We start from the raw sequence: 27,321 nt of genomic DNA, 5'->3' as shown, positions 1-27,321 counted from the left end.
AGCCATGAAAGGCACTGAAGGGGATCACAAAGCATGAGCACCACATTGACTCTGGGTAGAGGAAGTGTCAGGCCTGGCAGATAGCCAGAGTGCTGTGTCCAGTATGGACTCCGTGCTGAGTTGGGGAGCCTAGAAGAGGACGGTAGCTGTCGTGGTGTTTAAAGCTGTAGCCTCCGCAGCTGCTCCACAAGCCCCGTTGGACAGTGCCTTATCTAAACAGAGGTGTGCTCCCGAGTGCACGGACACTGCCGCGTCTGCTTCACAGTAGTCTCTAACGTGAACTGCCTGCTAGACGAACTTCCTGCCGCATAAGCATAGAATTACTGCCTTTCACATTATATTAATAAAATATACTGTTAAAGGTTTCTTTGGTTGGATAATAATTTTTTATTATTTGGGTATCTTCCTCCGAAAGAAGAGAGAGTCCTCCAAAGTATATGTGAGTATAATCATATGTCTAATATTTTTATTTATTAATAAATCAATTACCAGGCATTGTATTTTTCAGACTCACAGGTTGTAAATATGATTTAAAAAATAAAGATCCACTAGCTTCCTTGTTTGGGGCAGGGACAGAGAAAGTTAAGAAGTCTCTCTCTGCCCTCTGCGGATGACCTTCTCTCCTTGTGAAGGTCCTGTACTGACTTGATTGGCTTTGGGTAAGCGGGAACATCCCACATGCACGTGTGTTGCTTGAGTTATCTATGAAGTAACTCAAGCTGTTTTAGGGGGAAATATGTGGGGTCTGATTTCCCTTTTTTATCCATCCCATGAGAACTAAAAGTTAATATTTTTAGGTTAATAGGATGGAAAACAAAAATAGCATCTCGTTTGGGGAAATATAACCTGACACAATTTAAAGTAGAATCTCAGTTTAAATGCAATTCTTGGGTCTAAAAGACGACTTAGTGGATAAAGTTACTTGCCACCAGGTCTGAAGACCTGAGTTTTGAACCCAGATCCACAGGACAGGAGAGAACCTACTCCTGTCAGTTGTCATCTGACCTTCATGTGTGCACTGTAGTGTGCACACACACACAGAGAGAGTGAGAGAGAAAGAGAGAGAGAGAGAGAGCGAGACAGAGAGAGAGAGAGAGAGAGAGATACAAAACTAAATTAAAAATTAATTTTTTATGAAACAGGAATATTTTATTTTTGCCACATTTATGCCATACAATGTTAAAAGAAATCTAGACTTCGTTTCATCTTTTAATCTTTTCTTCAAAAGCACAAAGTCAGAGACTAGACGCACTGATGCTGTTAGCTTTTGTAACTTATTATGCCATGTGTACCCCAGTAAAGTATTTTAGGTGACCTGTGTGCACCCGTGTGGACCAGCAGTAGACATGTCCTTGAGGGGCACAACATGGACACTACTACAGAGAGGAGACAGATTACTTTGGTTTGGTTTGGTTTCGCTTTTGTTTTTGAGACAGGGTTGTTTCTCTGTGTAGCCCTGGCTGTCCTGGAACTCAGTTTGTAGACCAGGCTGTCCTGAAACACAGAGATCCACCTACCTGTCTCTGCTCCTGAGTGCCGGGATCAAAGGCAACGCCACCACGCCCCACTGACAAAGTTTACTCTTCAGGGTTTCTGTTTGTTACAACAGAATGCCAAAACAATTGCCTTTAACTCTTTGCTAGATAAAAAGCAAAGCCTCTGAAGCTGTGTTGCTAAGTATTGCTGCTACCATAATGCTGATGCTGATTCAAACCTCAGAAATAACACTGTGCCCCAGAGGTGTGGATAGCTCCCCCCATTAGTATCCTAGCTCATCTAAGGCTTGTCTTATTTGCTTTTTTACAGACCTAACTACCGTAATGAATGCTGCATATTGAGAGAAACCACAAGAAGGTTAAATGTTTGATTGTCTAATTCTTGGATTTGCTATGAACCAACACATAGTCTTTGTTGTCACTGACAGAACCCACCCAGTGTGTGTGCATAGTCACATTCCTCTCTGGTCTGAAGGAAAAAAAAAGACACTTTGACCTTTTTTAAGGTTATTGACTTAATTTTATGTTATTCGGTTGCATGAAGTTTCCCTTAACCACTAAGAATTATCAAGATTTTTGCACAGACTTTTCCATGTCTAAGCTCCTTTTCCAAGGCAGTTTTGGTCATCAGCTTCCTGCCTCTACCCCACCATCATCAAATACTCAGTTAAATAGTAATTCATATTTTTAGATGACTACTCAACATAATACTTAAGGATGGGATTTTCTTTCTAACAGAACCCAAGAGCCAACTTCTAGCTACATACTGTTGGTATTTGGAGTGGAGTTAAAGTCATCTCTCAGTCTGAAGGCCATGTGTAAACTTTAACCATACTGTACAGTTCCTGTTCTGTATTAGAAGTAGACAGTTGAAACTCACGCTTCTCAACTCATGTTGCTGTGTGCACAACCTGAGTGTGTATGTGAACCTAGTGAGTCTTTTGTGTTATACCCAAATAAAGCAAGGATTTATTTTTTCCCAATGCCAATATGATTTGAGCTAATCAATCAAGGTAGTGACTTTACACTTGACAGCTGAAATCAGCAGAAGCACTGTGGGAAACAGACAAAACATTGACTCTTGATATAGACTTTTAACATAAACTTTTCTTTTTGGAACTAGAATTAGAGTAGTTAACTTTCATCCACAGATGATTATTATGTGTACATTATTGTCGCTATTGTGATAATAGAGTCTTATTTATTTTTATGCCAGCTTATACTGTGAGAACACATTAGTCAGTTTGGGTTTCATCAGCTCTGTTATGCTTGTCCTTGGAACATCTTCCGTGTATGTTTGAGGTTTGTAGCTGAAAAGTTTACTGTAAAAAAAATCAAAAACAACAAAAAAATGTATTGTTTTTACAGAATAAATTTATTGGAATGTATACTGGGAGTAAGGTTTGAGGTTGTAAACAACTGAGTTAGTGTTATTTGGTTTCATACGTGTAATGTGAAGTATTGATGTAATTCCTATATTAAAGCAAAGATTGACAGCAAATTGACATAAGTATTAAGTGTAGGTGAGGATTTTATTTTTTCTATCTTTTTCTTTTTAACTATTCTGGCTATTAGGTTAATTGAAAACACTGGGAGGGACAGGAGGGAATGAGTGTGACCTGCCCGCATGTCTGAGAGCACAGCAGCTCCGTGGACCCTGGGTCCACAGCCTTATGTGCATCACTTTCTTTTGGTTTCTTATTTTATTGAAGAACAAATGAACATGAAGACAAAATATATGAAGATCTAAAAGCCCAGTGTCGTGATGATGAAGGTGATGCTGGGCTGGGGGAGTTACTCCTTCAGGGCATACCGAGGAGGCTACTGTGCTTTCGGCTTGTTTCTGTCATTCAGCAATTAGTGGTTTCTCTGTTGTTCGCACACAGTTCCAAATACCGAAAGTTCATTAAGAGACAGGGTGCCACATCAGGTTTTAACTTTAAAAGGTACTTTTTAATTTTAAATATTTTATTCTAAAATTAGTGAAATTCGCCAGAAGACCTCTTCATTGATCACACTAAAACATATGGAGAATGTGGATAACATTTTAAATTGGAACATATAACAGATTTCTTAAATAAAAAGTTCAAAATTTGTCATGAAATGTATACATCAAATGCTTCAAATTTAATAAAGTTTGTCTTCATAAAACAACAAAAATAATTTTGTTGAAAGTATACACAGAAGAGAAATATTACCAGCCACCAGTAAAACAAGTATCCATTAAGGATACTAATAAGGTTGATTTGTGTCAGCTATTTAAATTCACAATGGAAGTTTGGATAGCAACTTTTTAAAACAACAGTAATGTACTTTCCTTATGAAGACACTTCAGACAACTTAAGAATATTATGCTAATCTGGCATTTATATAAGGTTGTCAATGAGTTGTACATTTCATGTGAAGAAGTTATTTCTCCAACCTGTATTTGCTGTTTTGAGTTCTTTCGTGTGCATAGTGAATATGGTTAGTCACTTCTGAATAGTTTGATTCTGTGCTATTTGTAGGCACCGGAGTTGTAATTTTCACACAGTATGTGCAATGTTAAGATCCATGGTCACATTCACAAACAGATTTTGACATATTTCTTTAACAGGCCGTTGCTCACCTTCAGTTTCCCTTCAACAGAGAGAATATACCATACACATGCCCTTATTCCCACTCACACCCACGCCGCAGAGCACGAGTCTGATTCTCGTGTTATCATGGATGGGAATGAGTAGAGCATCCGTTCCATCTAACAGGACCAGAGATAACGTGAGGTGTAGTTATTCCACCTTCTCATCTGCCTTTGTTCTCATGAAGAACTCGGGACTGTAGGTGCAGCGGTAGGCCAAGAGCTGAGGAAGAACGCCGTATGCTATGTTTAAGGCTAAAAACAGGACTTTTGCTTCTTCGGGGACTCTGTAGACATAAGCAGTTCTAGCATGGAGAGAAGCACCAATGTGGGAAAACTGCGCCTGTTTGCATCAAAACAAAAGATTAGCATGAGAACTGACTCTTGGATTGATGATGAATTCTAGGTGACTCACTCAGACCATGTCCCCTCAAAACCTGCCTTAAAAGCAAAATACCTGTAGATAACCACAGTCTCAATACATAGCCTTTTACTTAAAGTTCATTCTTGATATAACTATTAAATAATGCCTCCTATTTCAAGTGTGGTTTTATCGTTCCAGGGCTTTGTTTTTTAACCTATCTAGTGCTCAATACCAAACATTTCTAATTTGAATTCTAGGAATACTACATAGATACTCAGCTAACTCATAAATTGGGTTCCAATTATAAATGAAGTTGAGCTTCAGAGCTAAACTGTAGTTAGTATAACAAGGTACGTACAGAGGAGCACTGAGGATCTCCGTTTCAGTGATCAGACTGACAACTGAAGCAGGTTCCAGAGCCCCGTCAACATGTCGTTTTGTTTAGTCATGTATTTAGTTTTGCACAACTTAATAGCACTGTGGTTGTTTGTAAGATACACTTGTTAATAGCTTGGCTGTCGATAGCAGTATGATTATAAAATGACAAAATATATACACAGGCAACCTTTTTAAACCAGCCAGAAATCTACTCAGAATTGTGAGTGGCCAGCATAATCCAAGTTTCAGAACAGAAAGGCAAGACCTCCCTCTGTTTATATACACAGACTCTATCCAGAATGTGCCTGCTGAGTTTTGCTTGACTCATTTGTTTTTAGTACTTTTCATAAGCACAGAGAAAAACTATTAGAAAAGTAATACAGGCCATAGCAGGATTAAAAAATCAAGAAAATATTTTCTCAGAAAACTTGTGTTATAATAAAATACAAACCCAAGTCTGCATTTTTATGTTTGGCTGAAATTCCCGTGGCGTGTTGACAAGGACCAACAAGCGCATCGCCTGCCTGTGATCCACAGGCGCTGAGGGCTCTGCCTCAGACACACTTCCCTAGGGCAGATGGCCAAAGGCCCAGTAAGTGTTTGCATCTCAGGGCTACACAGACAAGAGACCTTGAGTAAAGGGCACTTTGGAGGCTGCCTTGAGGAACTGCGGTTGCGAACAGTCTGGGAATTCTAAACAAAACCTTGGCTCCTGACATTTTTTTCTCTGGGCCCTACTTTAAATAGCTGTTGATCTGAATATATAACCATTTTCTTCTGGACTAGAGGCCAGTTTTGAACTCTGGTTTTGTCAGATTTGTGGGTTTAGTGATTCTATCCCTATAGATTATTGTGTACATCATAGAACGACCAGAAAGATGGCACCCACAGTTTCCAAGAATGAGAAACATGCGTTGTGTGCACTTGTGTGGGCAAGCCTGCCCGAAAGGTCAGTGAGTCTGTGGGCCCTTCCTGCACTACACAGTGCAGATAATACCTCATTTTCATGAACAGTGAGCTCATGGCAACATTAGAAAAATGACTTCTGTCCTTAGATTAGATTGTACGCCCATTGGGCAGATACTGTGTCTAATGTTTTGTGTGGCACCTATCACATTGTTAGAGTTCAATAAACGTTCAACAATAATGGCTTGTGATTGTCAGCTACAAAAAGAACCTTGAAAGCATTTCTCTATACCTACAGTGGCAGGCATTCTCAGCATTATTACCAAGGGTGAAAACTGTAAGACTCCTTACCAAAAGGTGTGTACATGTTGGAAAAGAGCCTGAAGGCCAGTTGTGTGCAGCTCCTGGTCCTGAACAGGGTGTGTTTGTGGCAGCCAGCTGGGTGGGCCCGCAACAGTAGCCTCCTCTAGTATTAAGTGCTCAGGATTCTGATACCAGAAAAGCTGTTTCACTGAAGAGGGTTCCTTTCCCAGACATACTGGTAAGGAGTGCCCAGCACACATGATCTGTGGAGCTCAGCCTGGGGATGGCACCAGAGCCCACTGAGTGAGTGCGGTGCTGCCAAATTCAGCATCTCGATTATAGCAGCAGTATCCAGTGATCTGGCCAACATTCCTAGTCAATTCCCTTTGACTTAATTCCAAGTTTTCTACCTTCCATAAATAAGAGATACTGGGTTTTTGTTTTTTGTTTGTTTTTGTCAGATTGAATGTTTAGAATGTAAAATGAGCCAGGCAGTGGTAGTGCACACCTTTAATCCCAGCACTCGGGAAGCAGAGGCAGGCGGATCTCTGAATTTGAGGCCAGCCTGGTCTACAAGAGCTAGTTCCAGGACAGGCTCCAAAGCTACAGAGAAACCCTGTCTCAAAAAAAAAAAAAAAATGAGGTAATGAAAGTCAGCAAAGGCTCCATTGTGATATCTCCTATTCCTGATAGAGAAAATTGGGAAAGGGTGACCCTATCCTAATCCCTCTCCTCCCTGATCACAACCCTGGCTCCATGACTCTTCCATGTCCACATGGATATTAGCAGGCAAAGCCTCTAGGCAGCAGACCCGATAATATAAGTAGATGATCCAGAAGTTTAGGGTTTTCTGAGTAACCACATAGGTGCTGATAATACTCCAGAAACACATGGCCAGATTGGACTCTTTATTCAACACAAGCTAAGTTACAGGGCCCACCTCAGGTGCAGTGTGGTGGAAACAAAACTCAACTAAATACTTGCTCATGATCTGGCACACTGTTGACAATTGACCTTTTAATTCCTTCTCTATCAAAGCAGAAACATGTAAGAAAGTGAACCCCAAGGTCAAAGGTGCTTAGGAATAAAGTACCAGATGCGGATGGCAGAAAGGTTTGTATCTGAAGGAAAAATGTCATGAAACTTGGTTCCAGGAAAGCCAGTGCTTTTCAACTAGACTGTCCACAGATGTACCTCCCGTCCCTGTCCCGCCAGGAGTGGAGGAGGCGGTGAGCTGGAGAGATGTCACCTGACTCGGTGCCCCCCTCCAGTGGATGTGGGGTTATGTAATGCCTACTAGGTATCTGTCCCTAAGCCTTTGCCCAGATTGTTTTTATTTTGGGAGTGTCATTATATGTGAGACACGCCATGGTTAAATTGTCAAGAATCACAGTAAGAAGGCATTTTTCTCTAAATCCTTTCTGAGACTATACCAATAATAATTATAAACGGGCGTCAGTAGCTTTTACATGTCAGGCACTATGACTAGCTCTTTAGCACCTGTTTAATCCTCAGCAACGTCACAGACAATTAGTGATCAAGAGAAGTAAAACACAGGCGGTCCTTGGATTAACTAGTGACGAGGGCTCGAATCAGCCCTTGCTGTTAATCACATCAACTGCATTAACTCGGGTTTTTCCTTTTTTTTTTTTTTTTTTCATTTTCAATGATTCTAACAATGTGCAGTCAGCTGTTGGCATCCAAGGAGGATTGGTTCCAGGACCTTGGGACATCCCGTATATGTCAAAAATCCTTGGATCCTCAAGTCCCTTTTGTAAAATGTGTTTGTATCCTATGTACATCTTTCTGCGTGTCTTCCTTTAGATGACTTGCAGTACCACACAGTGTGAAAGCAGTGTAAGCCATTGTGCTGTGTCTCTTTGTTCAGTACTGATAACCGTCGTAGCCTCGACACGGGTCTCCTAAGCTGGTTGAACCTGCACATATCGAAGAACTGACTACTCCAGCTGACAGGAAACACTGGCAGGGTCTGCCATCCTTCCCAAGTTATCCTGCAGCTCCCGTCCTATAGCAGGCACTGCACATGGAGAGAGATTGTACTTTAAGTCCCCCGGTGGAAATTGACCTAAAATATAGCCTGGTTTTTATTTTTAAATGTTTAGCTGAGCTCATACTTTCTGAAGGTAACAGATTTGGGGGGTTCCTAACAGTCTGAAATCAAGGACGCCAATAATTGCCCAGTGTGTCTTCCAATGACCTAAGAAAATCCACGGCACCAGGTACACAAATGGTGTATAGATCCACAGACAGGCAAAACACCCATATACATTAAGTAAGTTAAAAAGATTCTAGGTCTTTTGGCTTGAGCTGACCAATAGAAGCTGAGGCTATTGCCACTGACTAAGTAAATGGGCAATAGGAGGAATGGGGAGAACCAAGTGTCCTGTTTTTAGTCTGACATGCTACCTGGACATGGTAGGAGGTTGAAACAGGAGGATTTTTGAGATTAAGGCTGTTCTGGGCTACAAAGCAAGACTATCAAACAGGAAAATAGGTTTTCTTTTGTAGACTGATGCTTGCTTTGCAAATGTGTTTAAAAACTCAAGTGTGCTTGTTTCCATTACAAAGGTGCTGCTTCCGTTTCAGAAGTTTCTCAAAATGCCTCCAGAAATCTGATGTGCTAGTGAGCCATCCAGGTGAAGCGATAAGTTTGGAATTAAATTAGGAGACAGCCGTCAGTCACAGCAGACTGGTCGCCAGCTTCCAGTTGATATCAAAAGATGGAGAAACAAAAGCCCACGCTGAGGCACTGAGAATCCGGGATTCAGAGGTGGACAAAGAGCAGAGCAGCTAAGCATCTCTCCAGGAGTATTTCCTCAGCAGGTTTTATCTGTTTTCCTATGGTTATTCTCAGTATGCAAGGAAAGATTTAACCCAGTGACCCTATAAGTACTGTATTTTTTCAACAATATGAATTCTGGGGTCTTTCTGCCATCCTGGTTACTGTCCCCATGATTGTATAATCACTGTGCTTTGCTTCCCGGTGGACCCCACTCTCATTTCCTGGTCAGTGTTACTTTCATCCAGCAGGGACTTGGCGACGTGCCAGAGTGAGGGATGAAGGGCAGGCTCAGCTTTCTTGAAACAGAACTTACACTAAACCAGCCTCCCTGGTTCTGTTGAGGATCGTGTAGCAGAGCTTTGAACTCTTTGTTTAGACAGAATAGACAGCCTAAGCGTTACACCTTTCAGCTCTCATCAGTAGTCATGTTCATAGATCGGGAAACAATCCTGAAACAGCAGTGCCCCTTGCTACTTCTGTGACCCCGGGGCACCCTGGTTTTACTAGAGGACTACATCTACCAGGTAGCATCATTAGAGTGAGAGAAAGTGCGTGTATGTAGCAGGAATGTCTTCCAGTGAACTAGAAAACGATTTCCTATTCAAACACTGAGTGGAGACAGGTTTCATAATTCCAGTGACAGCTGGTCACTAAAGAACTTTCTCAAAAGGGAATATTCTAGCCTGGCGGTGGTGGCCACTCCATCAATCCCTGCACTTAGGAAGCAGAGGCAGGTGGATCTCTATGAGTTCGAGGTCAGCCTGATCTGCAGATCCAGGACAGCTAGGGTTGTTACACAGAGAAACTGTCTTGAAAAACCAAAAAAAATAAATTGTGGGAGAGGGGAATATTTCTATCTGAGTACCTGAGCTAGACCTCCAGCGTGGACCAGTGTTATGTCGGGCATCCATGAGCATCCGGGGACCACCAAGCCATACAGTGCAATCGCAAAGTAAGGGACAGAATAGAACATGTACGCCAGCATCTGTGTGACGAAGAAGTGAGCAAGTTAACAGCTTGACCTTAACAAAAAGCAAAAACATGAAACATTTTCAAAGATAAATGCTAACTCTTTTTCTTGTGTAGACACCTCATTTTCTCATTTAAAATAAGAGAGAATTAACTTTAGAAAAACCTTAGACTTCGTAACTACTTGACCTGAATTTTAGGATAGGCAGCAGGGTCCTTTAGGTAGGGCTCTTGAAACTGTGCGTAGAGTCGGCAGAGCTCAGCTGGGCAGTCCAAAGCAATCTAAGGACAAAATGAGTTCATTATAAATAGTCTTGTCTGGTTCTGGGGTGTGCTGATGAGGCTGTGTGCCTGCTTCAGTCATAAGCTACTGTGTCTTTCCAGGCTCATCAGTAACAGGAAGAACAGAAATATTCTGACTTCTCTAAAGGACTAAGCCTAGGTTAACCGTGGAGCATTGTTCTTGGGACAATGATAGTCAGGCCTTCAGCTTCTAGGTTTAGTGAGCCAAGGCACAGCTCTTGGTATAGATGATGAGTTCCACTTGGGAATAGCTAGCCAACTAGTCTCTACCAGAAGAAAAATAACACTTCGGTGCCAAACTAATCATACTATACTTTGCAAGATTCAAAAATAGCATCTGCCTCTCTCTCTCTCCCTTTCCTTCTCCCTCTCCCTCTCCCTCTCTCCTGTGCCTCCCAGAGTAGACTCTAGGCCACAGACTAGATTTTGGCACGCCACTGAGACACTTCCCCCTGAGGCACTGTTCCTCATTGTCCTCGGCCAATGAAATGTTCCTCCTAGATGACAATGTAGATTACAGGCTAGCAGTGGAGCTGGACCTTTGCCCAAATGCTCATCTGGGACAGTCCCGCCCGGCACACACGCACACATCTTTCTCAGGGGCAAGAGAGAAGTACGTGGAAGGATACAGTTGGATCTCAGTATGTGGTGGTGGTTGAGCTTGGGAATTAGACAGGTTCCATGACTTGTTCTCAACGTGTGCAATACCAGCAAGGTTAGAATAGTTAGTGATTGTTTCAGCTGAATATGATTAGCAAATAATTCTTAGATATTAAAATATTTCTTCTAAGAATAAATTATAAAGCTGGGCCATTGTGAAGAATCACTGATGTATTAAGGAAGACAGTAACAATAGCTGTTTATTGAACACTTTCTTTGTGCCAGGCCCTGTACCAAGAGGGTAGTCACTAATCTTCAAAACGATGTAAGGTAGGCACTCGTAGTTTACGGAGAAGAAAATGGTAGGTCAGAGAGATTGACATTTTTCTAAGGCACAGCTAGCAAATAGGTAGTGTTCCCCGCAGCTCCACAGAGAAAACCTGTCTGCAAAAACAGATACGCAGAGAAAAACTCCAAACCTGAGCCTAATTCAGCATTACCCTTAGCAATGAGATGCTCACATGACCCTGCATGGGGGAGAACTGTTGCCCGGGGACCTCTTCCTTGGTCCTACCATTCCTACTCCTGAGAGCACCTGGATACTTTGGGCCACAGCTGAATTGAGGTCTTAGGGTTTCACCCTGACCAAAGATGGTTGCCTTTAAGTCGGGGCAGGGGAGATCAAGGAAAACAAAAGAATGAGATTCTAATCGCCAGTTTTTCAGGTATCCTAAAATAAGATATTTCTAGATAGAACTTGATCTGAGGACCCAAAGGAGGAAGTATGAGATAGCCCAGGACGAGCCTTCTCTTGTATGCAGAGAGCTGCAGGAAGCTAGTCCAGCGCTCCAGGCTGTGGCAGGAAGAGGAGTTTGTTAGTATGGTTTTAAACACATGCACACACTATACATACACACACACACACACACAGAGAGAGAGAGAGAGAGAGAGAGAGAGAGAGAGAGAGAGACTTTTTTCCCATTTGGAATAGTATATTGCTATTTTGATACTATGCTTACCAGGCCTCTGAACAGGCAAAATCCAGTCGCCAAGAAAAGACACACAACCAATATGAGGTCAAATGGTCTTCTCAGGAGGGCCTTCGCTTGGGCTTCTTGAAGAACCTAAAAGAGAGTTTGTTGCTGGAGAATAATCCCGAGGCCAGGGCCAAGCCTGCAGCACTAAGGGCCAAGATGTTGAACAGTGAGTCTGGGAGATGCTCAGACCACATCATGGACCACTGGCCACGGAACTTCCAGAGTACCTCCCCTCCTCCCCTCCGTGCACTCCCTCTTCCATGAAACAAAAGCACTAAGGTGATTTGAGGCTCATCCCACACTAGTCCATATTTTTTCTTGAAACTACATTTTTATGGTTATAAAAGTAAGCTACATGCATTTGAAAAATGAAACTTTAGAATGTAACCATAAATTGCCCCACTGCTGTCAGTGATTGACACACACTCCCGGTCATTTATGGTTAGGTTGGTTGGTCAGCAGGTTGGTTGGTTGGTTGGCTGGTTGGTTGGTTGGTCAGCAGGTTGGTTGGTTGGTTGGCTGGTTGGTTGGTTGGTTGGTCAGCTGGTTGGTTGGTTGGTCAGCTGGTTGGTTGGTTGGTCAGCTGGTTGGTTGGTTGGTCGGTTGGTTGGTTGGTTGGTTGGTTGGTTGGCTGGTTGGTTGGTTGGTCAGCTGGTTGGTTGGTTGGTTGGCTTTCTGAGACAGGATCTCAACTACGTGGCAGAGACAGACCTGGAACTCCCTGTGTAACTCAAGTTAGCCTCAAATTCATGATTATCCTGCCTCCTCCCCCCAAGTGCTAAGATTAGATTTCATGTGTGCCACCATCCTGCCTGACTCATTCATATACACACACACGCACACATACACACACACATACATTTATGTGTAAATACATACATACTCATGTATAACCTTGTTTGCAAAAATAGAATTTAGACTATAAACAGTTTTGTATTCTTCCCTGAACAACTCCCTGTGAGTACGTGCTCACGTGATTAAAGTTGAAAATACTGTAAGGAGACTGTACTTGCTGTCCTCCCAGTGCAAGACACGGGGGCATTTTTTCACTCCAACACTGAACATTGAAGAGAGTGACCCTGCACAGAAATCCCCGCAGGGTGTCAGAGATGACGGTCTCAGGACAGGCCCTTTTGTGGAAATGGGTTTGGATGCATGGCTAAACTGCCCTGCAGAGTGAATCTGTCGCTCTTGGGTTTTGTTGGCCGAGTTTGGTTCCTAACAGCACCATGTCATAATGCCCATGGTTGTGCTTTACCATTCAAGCGACAACACGTGGATCTGTGTGTCTTATTATGCAAACACTGCTCACACACTGACACGGGGCCCTTTCAAAGCAGTGGAGCCAGGGCCGACTAGGGTTACAGTTCACCCTTTCTTCTAACACCCACTCACTCCTCAGAGAGATGTACGCTTGTGGCTGCTGTTGGCCTGAGTTTACATGGCAGTATCTACATATTTACAAGTTAACTGCGTGTTAATTGTACTGTACGTAGAGCGAGAAGTAAACCTTAGTGGTGAGGTGGTTGTTTGGAACATGGGTGGCCATGAATTCAACCCCAACACTCCCCTAAAAAGGTATTTTAATGAATTCTAGTTGTAAAAATAATTTGGGCCAGACATGGTGGCACATGCTTTTAATTCCAGCACTCAAGAGACAGAGAGAGGTGGATCCCTGTGATTTTGAGATCAACCCGAACCACATGGAGAGTTCGAGGCCAGATAGGGAGGGCTACATAGTAAGACCCTGCCTCAAAAATAATTTTAAAAAATAATTATTTTAAAGTAAAAATAGTTCTGTCAGGTGAGTAACCATGTTCTAACTAGTATTTTGTTCTCACACATCAGATAGAGTTAAAGGACCCTACCCAAGGATCTCGTATATAAACCGAAGAGAAAGAAATTGCTCTCTCAGAAAGGAAGACTTAAGCAGACCTGCGGGGCTAGCCTTGCTTCATACAGACCACCTTGGCCATGACTGGAAGGGGAGGAGTCTTGAGTGCTCCTGCAGCCAGAGTCCTGGTCCTGCATCCCCAGAGGTCAGACCCCAAGGCCCTCATGCACTGCCTTGACCAGCTCAGCAGTAAGTAAGTGGGATTACCAAAGGAAGTGTCAGGTGCTCACACACAGGCCACTGACAAGCCAGGCAAACCACATGCCTGGACTTCACCTGTCACACTAACACAGGAGGGTGACGGGAGCCAAGGTGATCCCTGCGAGGGACATCCCCCAAAGTGTAGCCTGGACAGTGGATTAGGGGACAATGGAAAGAGGCAGGTGGATTCGGACAGAAGCGACCATCTGCCTCACTGATGAAGATGCCAGCAAATGCCAAGCTAGCCACACAGCCCTGGGGATTGAACGCCCCAAAGGCTCTCTCCTCGCAGGAGGTGTGAGCCCTGTGACCCCGAGGACATGGAAGAGTTACCAGCTGCCAGAGAGCTAGCCCAAGTTTACACACCAGTAGCCAACTGGTTACACTTCAGTGTGATAAAATTACCTTTGAGGGATAATTATAGTTTTCTGATGGCTGACTGTAGATCCTGAAGCCAGCCCAGACTGGAAGACACGTATATGGTATGCTTAAGAAAAATGCAGGGCAAATCCGTGTTCCATATTTTCCTATTTAAAAGAGAGAGGGAAAAAATGTATAGCTCAATAAGATAAAATTTTTAAAAAGTCTAAAAGAGAGAGGAAAAATAGAAGTCTGCTGGTGTGTATATACACACAATGATCTGTAAGCTATTTCCTGCCTCAAAACACGTAAAATTTTGCTATGAACCAGGTACTATTTTTATCAGATAAGGCAAAAAAAAAAGTCAAAACCATTAGATGTTTCTTAACAGTGATGTCCTGTTTACAATATGAAAAACCATATTAACACATGTATCCTAATTTTCTGCCTGTCTAAATGACTTCTTTTACTTCAGCCTGGAAGAATCTTTATTTCCGGTGCATTGACCATGGGTTCTCATGGCGCATGAAAAGCGACGTGAAATACAAAGAGCTACGAGCAGCAGCCATGCCGCAAATGCCGATTGCTTAGCTAACTTCAGTGCATGCTTCTCAGCATGGCTCCAAAGCACTTCTTAAAGGATGGGAGCACCGAGGGGTTGGAAAAAACTTTGCAAAATAGCTCTTATTTTGCAAATATTATAAAACTGAAAACAACTTCTTTATCTAAAAACCCCATCATTGCAAAAGATAAACAACAAGGAAAGCACGGCTGTTAAGATAGGGCTTCTTACCTACAATGTTTCCGGGCACAAAGACCACGATGCTCATGATGATGGATCCGACCCAATACAGGCCGATGGTTCTGTAGCTCTCCCTGCAACAAAGCATTGTGATTCGGTGTGCTCATCTTGGGATACAAAAGGCGATCCCCAGAATGATCTTTCATTCCTATTACCGACGTACAGAAATAGAAACTCACTGAACCAAGTGATCAGCACAGGGTACCCCGACAATCAAGGATCACTTCCATATGTGACACAGCACAGAACCCTTTGTGGCCTTTGTGGGCTTGTGCGCTCATACGTGCAAATGTGTGGCATGTGTCTACGCACATATATGTGTAGGCCTGTCTATGTGCATGCTTGGAGAGACCAGGAGGCTGTGTCAGGTCCCTTTCTCAAGCACCCTCCACCTTATTTTTTTTGAGACAGGGCTTCCTCACAGAGCCTAAAGCTCTGGCTAACTCAGCTACCCAAGCTGGACGGCAACTCCCAAGGGTCCTCTTTTCTCCTCACTGCACTCCCACTTCTGGGGTTCCAGGCGCAAGCCCTTACCCCATCTTATTATGGGATTGAACTCGGGTCCTCGTGCTAATGCAGCAGGCACTTTACTGACTGAGCTATCCCCCTAGCCCCTTGGTGTCCTTTTAAGTAGGAAATTATGCTCCGCACACAACACGCATGTGGCCTGTGACATCGTCTTTACTGATTAGGACTGTGTTTCCATATTGTGTGTAAAACTCACAGCACAGGCCGGGCAGTGGTGGCGCATGCCTTTAATCCCAGCACTTGGGAGGCAGAGACAGGTGGATCTCTGTGAGTTCGAGGCCAGCCTGGTCTACAAGAGCTAGTTCCAGGACAGGCTCTAGAAAAACTACAGTGAAACCCTGTATCGAAAAACAAAACAAAAACAAACAACAACAAAAAAAAGAAGAAAAGGTCCAAAGATGGAAGTTTAGGATGTAAAATGGACTTTCTGTTGCAACATGGAGTTAGGGCTAAAGCCCTAGAGGTGACACGTCCCTGTTCTCAAGGGGCTGCTCTAGTCTCAATGGTGGCCAATGACCTTCAACTGATAACCCAGGAAACAGCTCCACACTAGCGGCTGAGAGGAATCCAGAAGGAGGGGCCAGTGTGCACAGCACTGTATGTTTTCTGTTCTGCTGTGGGCCCCAGCCCAATCGGAGCAACCCCACCAGGGCAATGCTTAAGTCTCAGAATGCCACTGGAAGACAGATCATAAGTTGAAGTGTCCCAAAGAGCATGATGGGGCGGGGACAGCTCAGGGGGCTGCATCGTAGCCTCCCAGGGAGCAGACCTGAAAGACCATTTCTCCCTTAGGGCCACGGAGAGGCTGGGGAAGCTGGAGCTGTCCAGAAAGAGTCCATAACCAAGATTGTCTTTAGACCCGTGGGAAGCCACAGTGCTCAGGCAGTGAGAATTCAGAGTTGCTGGTTACTTCTGCAGGTGGCGTGGCATACAGGTTTCTACCACAGGAGTCCCCACAGCGCCCATATGTGCTGCGAGAGAGAGCTAGCCTGTCATAGCAGAGAGTACTGGTACCAAACACAGCAACCGTCACGGAATCTTCCCTTTTCTTTAGTAGCAGAGATGCGCTCCCAGAGGATCCGGCCACAGAGAATTTAGGGATATGTTTAAACCCCAAATCTGTGCAATATCCCAACCCTAGAGCCACACCTGAACTCGAGGAGAAACAACCAAAATGGGGTGGAAGCTTTGAGTTACAACATGCTGGGCTTTGAGTCCTAAAATCGAGGCACCGAGGCGTTGGGAGAGAGCTTCCTGCACAAGTGTGAGAGCCGGGTTCAGATCTCCAGCACCTGAGTGGAAAGCCGAGTGTGGCGGTCGTAACTTCGGCATCGGTTAGGACAGAGACAAAGGTGACCCAGGCGCTTGCTGGCCAGCTAGTCTGGCCAAATAGTGAGCTCTGGGTTCAGTGAGAGAGAGTCCTTATCTCAGAAAATAAGGGGGCGAACCAGTGAGATGGCTCAGTGGGTAAAGGCATGAGCTGCCAAGCCTGCCAACCCAAGTTAGGGCTCCAGGTCCCACATGGTAGAAGAAGAGACACCCGCCATCCCAGAAATTGTCCTTTGACCTCCACATACCTCCACAGAGCAGACATAGATACATGTGCACATGAACACACACACATGCCCACAAAACAAAATGTAATTAAAAAAAATAAGGTAGAGAAGAAATTGAGGAATACTCCCAACATCACCCTCTGACCTCCATACTAGCCTGCATGAATGAGCACACATTCCCACACAGGTAAGATGCACACACACACACACACACACACACACACACAGTTTATTGTTGATACCACATGTTTGTTTATTAGTTGAGACAGGTTCTCACTGTGTAGCCCTAGCTGCAACTCACTCTGTAGACCATCCTGTGTGACCTACAACTCAGAGCTCCTCATTCCCCGCCTCCTGAGTGCTGGAACTAAAGGTGTACACCAACACGCCAAGAGAGTTGTTCTGTTTTGAAAACATAAGCAGAAACCTAAGGGATCACTCTGCCTGAGCTGCCACCAAGGTAGAGGGACAACTCAAGGGATGACAGTGAGACAAAACAGACCTCTGTCCAACTCATAGAACTTTCCTGCCCTGGCATACGTGTGCGTATTCGCCTCTCTACGTATGCTTTCCTTACATACCCCTTATCAGTTGCAAAGATAGCACACACACCAGGAAAGCTAACTTACTCCCATGCGATGGCGGCCACCATCACCAGGTACATCAGGTAATGAACAGAGCCATCCCAATAGCAGATCATGTGCCCATAGGCCGTGTTCAGATACGGTTCACCCTAAGGAAAGCATTAAAAAGATCGTTCAGTTTAAGGAAGACTCGAATCTTTAAACGCAGGACAACAGACGTGTTACAAGTAAAACAACAGAACTAAGTGCTGTTTGTTCATTTGAGCTGAAATCGCTCCCAAACAGTTGGTAGGACTGCAAAGATGTGACTTCACCCCAGGGCAGCCAGAACCAAGGTTTGCCACAACATCAAATAGGAGAACTCCTAACAAAATGGCGTTTGATTACTCAACAAAGGTTTGTATAATAACACAAAGGCATCAGGTGACTGTGTGAGCAATCCCAGTTACTGGAGCAAGGCCAAACTTGTGTCTGCAAGAGCTTGGTCCTGGCTAGAAGGGTGGTCCAGGAAGACCCTGTTCGCTGGTGCCCCCAGCTGACCTTAACCAGACATGCTGATCTTGTGGTGGGCTGGGCAGGGGCCCACGTCCAATTTCACACCCAGCTTCTCCCTGCCCCTTATTCGACCTTCCCAACAGGCTTGTGGGCTGGTCAGGACAGTCTGCCTGCAGAGGAAAGAACATGTTTCAAGGCTTTAAGACTTGCCTGAGGTCACGTAGCTACTAAGGAGCAGGACAGGTATCACCAACCAAAGCCACACTTGCGGGATATTTTTGGTTTCATGAACCCTTGATCGTATGATGAATGATGCATGTTCCCCTTTTCCAGGTAGTCATGTTTCAGGTTCCCTTCAGCCGTGAATGCTTCAATGGTGTTCTCTTCCTTTCTTCCTTGTCCTGGGACCATGCCCTCCCAGATTGCTTCCCATGTCTCCCTAATATGCTTGCTGTCCTTTCCCTAACTGGGAGAGGTCTGAGCAGCTGAACGGTATCAACCAGCCGAGGAGGCATTCCCTGAAACTTTTTGGCTCCCCTCAGGCAAGAACATCAGCACCCCCCAAAAAAAAGTCACATCCAAACTTTAGCCCTATGCCTGGTTACTGCCTTTTTCTCCCACCCACGGTGCTCTGTCTGCATAATTCCAGCTGACTTCATGGCTCCAGTCATTGCTGCCTACACAGTCAGTTCTGAAAGCCAGTACTGGTCTCTTTGGTGGAGGTTGACAGACACCCGCGGGCTCTTCAAACCCATCTGAACTCTTTCAACTCACCTGTTTTCTCCCTTCCTGCTCAGCCAGCTCAGCCAGCTCCAAGCTCGTCTATGCAGTCTTTGGACAAATATCACTGATGTTATATCTACGCTGTCACTTTAGGTGACCTTCCCATTTCATCACTGCGTAGGCTCAGGCCTTCGGAGTCCCACATAGAACCACGGCAGCATTCCCAAATGGGCACCCCATCTCTCCCTGCTTCCCATCTACCACACTCCAGCCGCAAATGCGAGATGCATGCAGCAGCTGTCCTCCTGAAAGCCTGTAGGCCAAAGCCCTGTTTCTTCCACTAGGTCCCCAGACCTTACCGCTGTTACACACCTCAGCTTCCTTTCTTGTGTCTACTACCCAAATCCTTGCCAACCTCACCCGGTAGATATCCTGCCCTTTGAGCAGCATCCTCCCTCCTGAAAGCCCCTCCTCTGAGTTCATTGGCCCTCTGCCCCTCTCTGCCCACCATGATCTTTCATTCCCCACGGAAGCAACTGTATTTGGGTGGCTCCTGACTCTCTCTGACAAAATCGTTCCTCAGAAGTCCTGCTTAGCCCTGCCAGTTGGGGCATTAGTAGATGTCTCTCAAGCACCCAAAACACCACATGTCCACAGATGAACTCAGCATTCCCCCACAAAATCTCCTGGAGAGCTAAACACTACTAGGCCTCTTTCCAGACCTCTGCCCAAGCTGCCCCCTTGCCCTGGAAGCCCTTTCCCCTCCTTGTGCCATACAGAAGTGTGTGTGGCCCTTTCCCATGGCCACTCTGAAACGCTATGGAAATGCCAGCAACTCAAAGAGGCCTTCCTGGTCATTTCCAGAGCCCATTCATCTGTACTGAGAGTGTGCCTCTGTCATTATACCCAGGCCAGTGCCATTCTCCCTTCACACTAGACAGTGAACTCCTGAGGGCAAGAAGTGGAATTAGATTCAGGACTCTAGAACGTCACTCCTCAAGCTCTGACCTAACAGCAGTATTCTAACAAAATCCCAAAACAGGAACCAGAATATCACCTCGGGCCTTCCTCTCTAACACCCCCAACTGGACCCGAAATCCCACTACATATATATATGGGACCCTGTCTGTGTGTGTGTGTGTGTGTGTGTGTATATACAGGGTCCCATACTGTAGCCCAGGCTAGCCTGGAGCTCACCATATTGTCAGACTGCCTTCAAACTTTCAGCAGGTCTTCTGCCTTAGCCTCCCAACTATACTGAGTAAAATTTCAGGTATACTAGACTTTTAGTACCAGAGATGTTAAAGACGGGTTTGGGATCTCTGCGATTATAATCCACTAACAGAAACCCAAATACTAAAATCATTTGAAGTTCTTCGCTCGCAGGGAAAACAGTTCTGGAGCGAAGGAGGCGTGGAGAAGAAGGTCTCCCGGCCTTCTGCGTTCCATCGCTGGCCTGTCGTGCCTGCTCAGGCTGGGACAGTGCTCCACCAGCAGCCTGCTTGTGAGCCACCTGGTCACAGTGCAACCCTCGAGCAGCCCCGTACCTCTCTCAGGTAGTGAGTCATAAACCCATCAATGATGCCATCTTGCTCCAAGCCTATGATGAGGTTCACCACGCTGGTAAATCCGAACACCGCATACACTAGAACAGAGGAGACAGCAGCTGAAAACGCATGCCGTGGGAGACAACAAGGACGGGGCATCCACCAGTTATCGTGGAGTGTTGCTCATGTTCTTCCAGGAAATGCTGCAGGCGTTATCTGCACAGACAAGCAGGCTGCATCTGCCACACGCCGGCTGGTCTTCCTGGACCAAGGCTCTTACTCGGGGAACTCGTCACAGAAACAGAGAATCACAGTGTGCCAGAAGATTCTTCCAGGCCACCTCCACCATCCTCACTCCCTTCAACTGAAACCCCCACCCCCTGAGCAGCAGGAGCTACGCTACTGTAACCAAATGGTCATCAGGCAGTCTAAAAAAGGTGAGTCCTCTTAGTGTGGCATGCAAGCCAACTCAGAGTGTGTCCACGTGTCCAGCATGCTAACCTCGTCCTCCCTGGAGGTCCTGAGGGTAGGCAGGTGGCTGATGTGCAACTGACAATCAATAGCATTAAGGGAAAAGGCAGAAACTTTCTGCTTTGGAGCCTGGCCTGGAACTTGCTCTGTAGACCAGGCTGGCCTCGCCTCCCGAGTACCGGGATTAAAGGTGTACGCCACCACTGCCCAGCAAAAGGCTGTGACTTTTAAAATGCACGTGACAGAGAAACCCTGTCTCAAAAAAAAACCAAAAAAAAAAAAAATAAATAAAATGCACGTGAGATGGGACAGCTGAAGATGCAGAGAGGAAAGCTGCCACATCTATGGAATCTGGCCAGTTGTTCAAAACCCCCAGCTAGGCTTCAAATACTACGTGTGGCCAACAGTTAAGGACCAGAGCTTTATAACAGCTGCCAATCCCACCCAGGGCCTGTGAGTCTACCAAGAAAAGTGCATTTTTTAAAGTTATAATATATTGGCATCTGAGACTGTAGAACGGGAAGGGGTGGTAGAAAACCCTGCTTGTGAATACAAAAGTTGTGAAGAAAGCAAAAGGAGAGAGTGGAAGCTGCCTTAGGGGAAGCCAGTAGGAGTGAGGGGTCCCTGAGCGGGCGTCACCAGGCGTCACTGAGGCCCCATGGCTGCTTCCTGCTGGTGCGACCACTTTGACTCCCAGGTAAGCAGCCATCATGGCTCCTAGAAAATGAGGCACTGGACGTGTAATCCACTAGCAGCTGGTGACACCCATGGAGGTGACAGATGCTGTCTTAGAGGTGACAAAGACATAGTCTCTGCCTCCTGGTAGGTAAGGAACCTGGCCCAGGGCTCGACCACAAGGCTGAAGAGTCCTCAGAGCTGGAACAGAACCAAGGATACAAGAGTGGTTGCCTTGCCTCAAGGATGGGAAAATGTATCAATCAGTAGGCTAAGTGTGGGCTCCCCGGGTGGGGAGGAAGTGGAAGGATAGACAGCGGTGTGAGACTCTCTGGGACCAGATCAGCTCTGAAGTCAGAGAGGCCAGCCAGACACAGAGACTCACGACTTCCCCAAGCTTCAGTGCTTGTATCAACAGGGAGACTAGTCACTTACAATTCCCTCTCCATCTTTGCCAAGGCTCACAGAGGGCAGGGACTGCTTCCCAAGCCTTTGATGAGCGCACATCACTTGCTCTGACCTTAGGATGGAGCTGGAAGTGACCGAGGCACTGGGGACATTCCTTTCCTTCCTTGAGCCCTCTGTGTAGGCTTTGGGGAACAAAGAGGAAACAAGAGTACAGCCCTAAATCTACCCACAGCCTGGAGCAGAGCGTCTCAGCCAACCCACAGGCCAGTGAGCAACAAAAATGGATGCCCGTTGCTAGAGACACACGTGAGGAGTGTTTGACATCAGCAGAAACATAATGAATAAAATGCCCAACAGAATTCCTGGCCACAGGAAGTGTTGTGAGACCAGTCACAGCTTTGCCTGAGGCAGCGTGTGTGTGAAAAGGGTCTGGGGGTGTCCCTCATGATCCTGTCTGCATTTCTGGCGTCTCCAGCTAGCCGAGTGAAGGGATATTAGTTATGAGTATTAAAATAATACTTCTGAAGGGCTCGGGGCCTTCTCAGGCACATGATGTACCCAACCAATGACATTTTTGTTTGTTTATTTAATATACATACTTATTTGTCAGGTGCTGAGAGAAGTCCCTAGCAAATACTAATGTCTGACCAGCTCCCCGTGGTGTTATCTTCCCCTTTAGACAAATGTGTAGACCTGCGTCCCCAACCTGCGGGTCACAGTCCCCATTGCATATCAGCTAATTACATTATGATTCATAAGTAACAAAATTACAGTTATGAAGTAGCAACAAAAATGATTTTATATGGTTGGGGAGGTCACCACAGCAGGAGGAACTGCGCTAAAGGGTGGCAGCATTAGGAGGGCTGAGAACCACTGGTGTAGACGGACACACGGCACATTCAATCTCACATACCAGCAGCCAGCTGAAGGCAAAAAGCCCAGCCTGGAGGCTGAGGTAAGAGCATGCCAGGGGCTCAACAGGGTGCCTAGAGGAGGCCCGCCTGGCCCTGCCAGTCACTCTCTAGAAGAACTCCATTTAGAAAGTGGGCACCACAGCCTCAGGGGAACTGAGTGGCAAGGGCCTTGCCCTGAACAGCCCTGCAGTTCCAGTTCCTGTCAGCAGTGAGCTCAGAGCAGCCACAGCCCAGAAGGAATGTGTACCCAATGCCCGGCTCCCTGCCAGCGTGGATACAAACCCTTTCCCTCTGAGGAATCTACCTACCAGCCCACCTACCGTAAAACAGAGGGTCCCGTGGTGGTTTTCTTTTGACGAGGACCCGAGCCAAAAGGGCCACCAGGAGCAGGATGAGGGCAGCAACCCCAACAATGGTCCAGGAACTGTCAGGAGCAAAGCAGGGAGGTGGTCACTAATCACAATAAACACAACAGTGCCTGGAATTTCCTGGCTATTGAAGGCACTGGCTCCCCGTGCTGCACAAGGCTCCTGGAAGCCAGCCTCAACTTGGGCATGGAAAAGTTGCTGCAGTTTGTCTCTAGCATGCTGGCCTCTCAGGGGTCACAACCCCACAACACTCACGGACCAGAAACCCAGGTCCCCCTTTCTTTCTCCTTCCCACCGGTGTCCCTAATATGGCTGCAGCTCAGCTGCTCCTGCCCTCCTTTTTCTCCAACCCTTTACCCTGGAAGCTAATGGGTCTAACCACTAAGTCTGACACCTCCCCTGGACCAGTCATTAACCCTCTGACTGAGCTTCATTATGACTGACAGGCCCTCCAGGGAGAAACTTGAAATTCGTAGTGTACTTCCCCATGTGGTAGGCACTGTTGCTGGCCTACGAGACTCTGGATGAACAAGAGAGGCCACTGTCTACATGGAGGTACTTATCTCCAGGAGTTCTGAGCTCTGCTGGCCGGAAGGTCACCCCAGCCCTACAGAGATACCCAGATGGCCAACACTGTTGGGGCTTCCTATTCTGGACAAATACCTCCGTGGCCCTCTGTGCCAGCTCTATACAATCAGCTCCCCACTGCCACTCTGAGATGCTACAAGCACGGATCCCCAGCTGGAACACCTCCACACCATGACCCAAACACTGGGATCTTCAGATAATCTCCACCACATACCCTTGGGGAAAGAGGAAGACGGTGGGGGGAGGGGAGGGGGCGAATGGATGGAAGAATAGATGATGGACAGATGAACGGTGACTGGGTAAGGGATGGATGATGACTGGGTAAGGGATGGATGATGGATGGGGACGGTGGATGAAGGACCGGGAGGTGCATGGATGGATTCTACTGTATGATGAGGAGGAGACCGGCTCTGTGTGCTGGGAAATAATGGGAGGTTTCTGAAGCCTCCCTCATTATCGGTGGGTTCTCCAGGCTCCTCGGGGAGCTGCTATGGCTCACAAGTATGGTGCTTCTCTATCTAAGATACCCAGGGAGGAGAGGGGCAGCTCGGTGAGCCATGTGGCAGGGTGCAAACAATGAGCCTAGAGGCTGGTGTCGGTCAGCAGACAAGGCTATCCCTGGACTCTCACGGCTGAGTTCACAGCCTGTGCGCTCAAAGGGCTAGGCTCTTTGACAGTACGACAGGCAGCATGAATTAGTTCAGAGCGCCCTCTCATGCTCTCCACCTCTAGGTAGGAGGACACGTGAAGGGAAACTGGGGCAGTAGGTCACGTCTGCCCTCCCCCCCCCCCCCCCAGCTCTGCTCCTGGAGACCCTCTGGGGAAAACAATCCATGCCCGGGGCAAGCAGAAACAGGCCTAACCGCGCAAAGGGCACGCAAAGGGCGATTTGGATAAGCCAGGGGTTGTTAGCCTGGAGTGGTCAGGAGTTCCTGGTGCTCTTTGATGAATCCTCTGGGCTGCCATACAGCCCCCTCTAGGCTGCTCTCCCGACAAACACCAGGCTAGCCCTCCCCCTACCTTGCCTAGCTCTCACATACCCCAGAACACCTGCAAGGCTCTGTCCCCAGATCTCCCATAACTGAACATATGCGGGCTCATGCAAGAGCTCCCCTCCCCCAACTTCTTTCTGACCCTTCGACCTCTCTGACCACCCTGTTTCTCAAAGTTTCATAAAAGACCTGAGCTAGCAGAAGTTCCAGTTAGGAATGGAAGGGTAACTGAAACCCGGCTGCACACGGGGCTGGGCAGAGCAGCAGCCAGAGGAGTGGCCACGCAAGGTGGGCTCTGGCCACAGGACGGAACTCTGTGGGGGAAAGTGAGACGTGAGCCTGAGGGGATTCAAGGCAGGAATCCCTGCTTTGGAGGGAGGACCCACAAATGGAGAAGCAGCAGTTTCATTTCCGCAGGGCCATCAAGTTAAGTGTATCTTCAGCAACCGGCGGTGGGGAGAAAGGAAGAAGGAACAGCCACAGAGACAAGGTGGACCAGGTGTTTAAAAAAAAAAAAAAAAAAAAGAGGGACAGAGAGAGTTGACGCTCTGGGGGTGGGAGGATGGGAGCTGAGACTCAGATATTGTGCAGGGGACTCAGACAGGAGGGAGCCTTTGCCACGGTCTGTGCCAGAGAACTTAGAGGAGGGTGCAGACTCCAGAGTAACCCTGTGATTTACCAGAAAGGGGGACAGGAGGAAGAATTTAGAGAACAACAATGAGAGAGCTGTCCTGGAATGCGGGTTTATCTTATGTATAGGAGGATGGGGTGAAGGGCTGGAACTAATTCAGTCCAGCCCTTCCTAGATAGCTCAGCCAGCAAACACCTGCCTATCATAATCACTTCCTTCCCCTCCTGTGTTCACCCCGCTAGCCTAAGCGTCCCTATCTCCAAAAAAACCTTCCCAGGCCACTAGCCCCCTCCTAGTCACCCCGTTTTGTTGTCTTCGTAGCATATGTATCTATTGGTCTCTATTTTAATTCATGGCTCCTCAGTCATTCCTGGCCTGTTCTCAGCTAGTCCCCAACTTCTGCGAGGGATCGGAGCACAGAGGTGTTCAATAAATGTCTGCTGAGCTGCTCATGGTGGTACTTTAGGAGCCAAGGTCCCTGTGCACTCTAGCGACAGGCACAAAACATCTGACTGCCCAGAGCCACTGCTTCAGGAGATGCTCCAAAGGCGGGGTCGGTCCAAGGGCAGATGCAGCCTGTGCCTAAGCTAACAGAGCTTCTTGGTGCTCGGGTTGTCTGCATGAGGTGACCATAGCAGGGCAAGACAATGTGTGCACACCCTGCTAGCAGTCTGGAGAACTGGGGGGTGGGGGCGTTACAGAGTAAAAACTGATGCAATTTCCTTAGCACCAACCGCTGTGGAAAACATAGTAGGTTACTTCCTCCTCCAGCAGGCAGCAACCAGCTTCAGCAGGGCCGCAGTTGGCACCTCTCCAGTGACCACCCAAGGGCTGGTCAGTCAGTGATCCCTTTAGAGAAGTGGGAGGCCAGACTGGGAGCCAGAGTCCGTATAGACTCCTTTGGCTCCACCCAGCCTTAGCACTGAACTACCGTGCCTTTGCTCCAGGCCGGCATTCCTGTCACAGCGCCCCTCCACAAAGTTCTCACAAGAACCTTAGGGTGCAAATACTACCCATTTGACAGACCAGAACACTAAAGCCAGGCCATCCCGTTAGTAGCCAAGCCAGGCCCAGAGAAGCAGGGCTATTTCTGCTAGTCTCTCACAACAATTTCTAAAATTAAAAAATGGTTAAGTAAGTGAAAGTCCATACATGGAAAACGATCCTATCAAATAGGGCAGGCTTGTGCCTTTCCGTGTTGCTCTGAACCCTTTGGTGTCTGAGAGCCTCGGAGGCAGGAGCATTGCTCTATTGACCTGAGTAATCCCAGTTACCCACTCAGCACCAGCAAAGAGCAGGCGTCCAGCCCTCAGACCTTGAACTGCCCTAGCCCAAAGGAGGACCTAGGTCCTGGTGACCTGGCTGTCTCCCTCGTGCGGCGGGCTTGGAGTTCCTGGACGCGACCCCAGTTCCGCGGAAAAGTTGCAGGCGCTTGCCGACCCCCTGTGCGCTCACTCACTCGTGCTGGGCCGCCAGGTGGTTGAAGATGTAGGTGACCGGGATGGCTGAGAGGGACAGCACGAACACCCCGGTGGCCGCAGAGGCACTCATCGCCGCCGCTGCGTCGCTCGCCCTTCACTGCATCGCGCCCGGGTGCCCCCACCCCAGCTTCCGGCAACGCCGCGCCCCTCGCCGCTACCCTTCCAGGCGCCCCTCTGCGGCGTCCGCTCCGCGCGTCCCCGCAGCTGCCCCGCGAGCGCAGTGCCGCCACCCGGGTGCGCTAGAGCCGCGGTACGATCCCGAGAGGCGTCCCCGCCCGGCTCCTTCTAACGAACGCCGTGGTTCAGAGGCCACCGCGACGAGACGAG

At 47.0% G+C, this 27,321-nt stretch overlaps 2 protein-coding genes across 3 annotated transcripts in view; one reads left to right on the top strand and one right to left on the bottom strand.

Annotated features, from left to right (window-relative positions):
• Hdgfl3 (HDGF like 3) overlaps positions 1 to 5,962 on the top strand; it is a 53,020-nt gene extending 47,058 nt beyond the window's left edge. For both annotated transcript variants that reach the window (XM_038314083.1, XM_038314082.1), the window contains exon 6: positions 1,807 to 5,962. In XM_038314083.1, coding sequence (XP_038170011.1) covers positions 1,807 to 1,812 — 6 coding nt within the window. In that variant the 3' untranslated portion in view covers positions 1,813 to 5,962. The remainder of the gene's footprint in view (positions 1 to 1,806) is intronic.
• Positions 3,167 to 27,064, bottom strand: Tm6sf1 (transmembrane 6 superfamily member 1). Its single transcript, XM_038314081.1, has 10 exons — positions 26,973 to 27,064; positions 23,255 to 23,358; positions 20,467 to 20,564; positions 17,747 to 17,850; positions 15,025 to 15,107; positions 14,277 to 14,398; positions 11,759 to 11,863; positions 10,026 to 10,118; positions 9,733 to 9,852; positions 3,167 to 4,456 (listed from the first exon to the last, which is right to left on the bottom strand). Exons 1-10 carry the CDS (start codon positions 27,062 to 27,064, stop codon positions 4,265 to 4,267), a joined length of 1,113 nt encoding a protein of 370 aa, XP_038170009.1. The 3' UTR covers positions 3,167 to 4,264.
• Between the last annotated feature and the right edge of the window lie 257 nt (positions 27,065 to 27,321).

Source organism: Arvicola amphibius, chromosome 12, assembly GCF_903992535.2.
Source record: "Arvicola amphibius chromosome 12, mArvAmp1.2, whole genome shotgun sequence".
In the NCBI taxonomy this organism is placed as follows: Eukaryota; Metazoa; Chordata; class Mammalia; order Rodentia; family Cricetidae; genus Arvicola; species Arvicola amphibius.
Note: the sequence above shows the minus strand (reverse complement) of the source record. Positions and strands in the feature narration are given on the sequence as shown.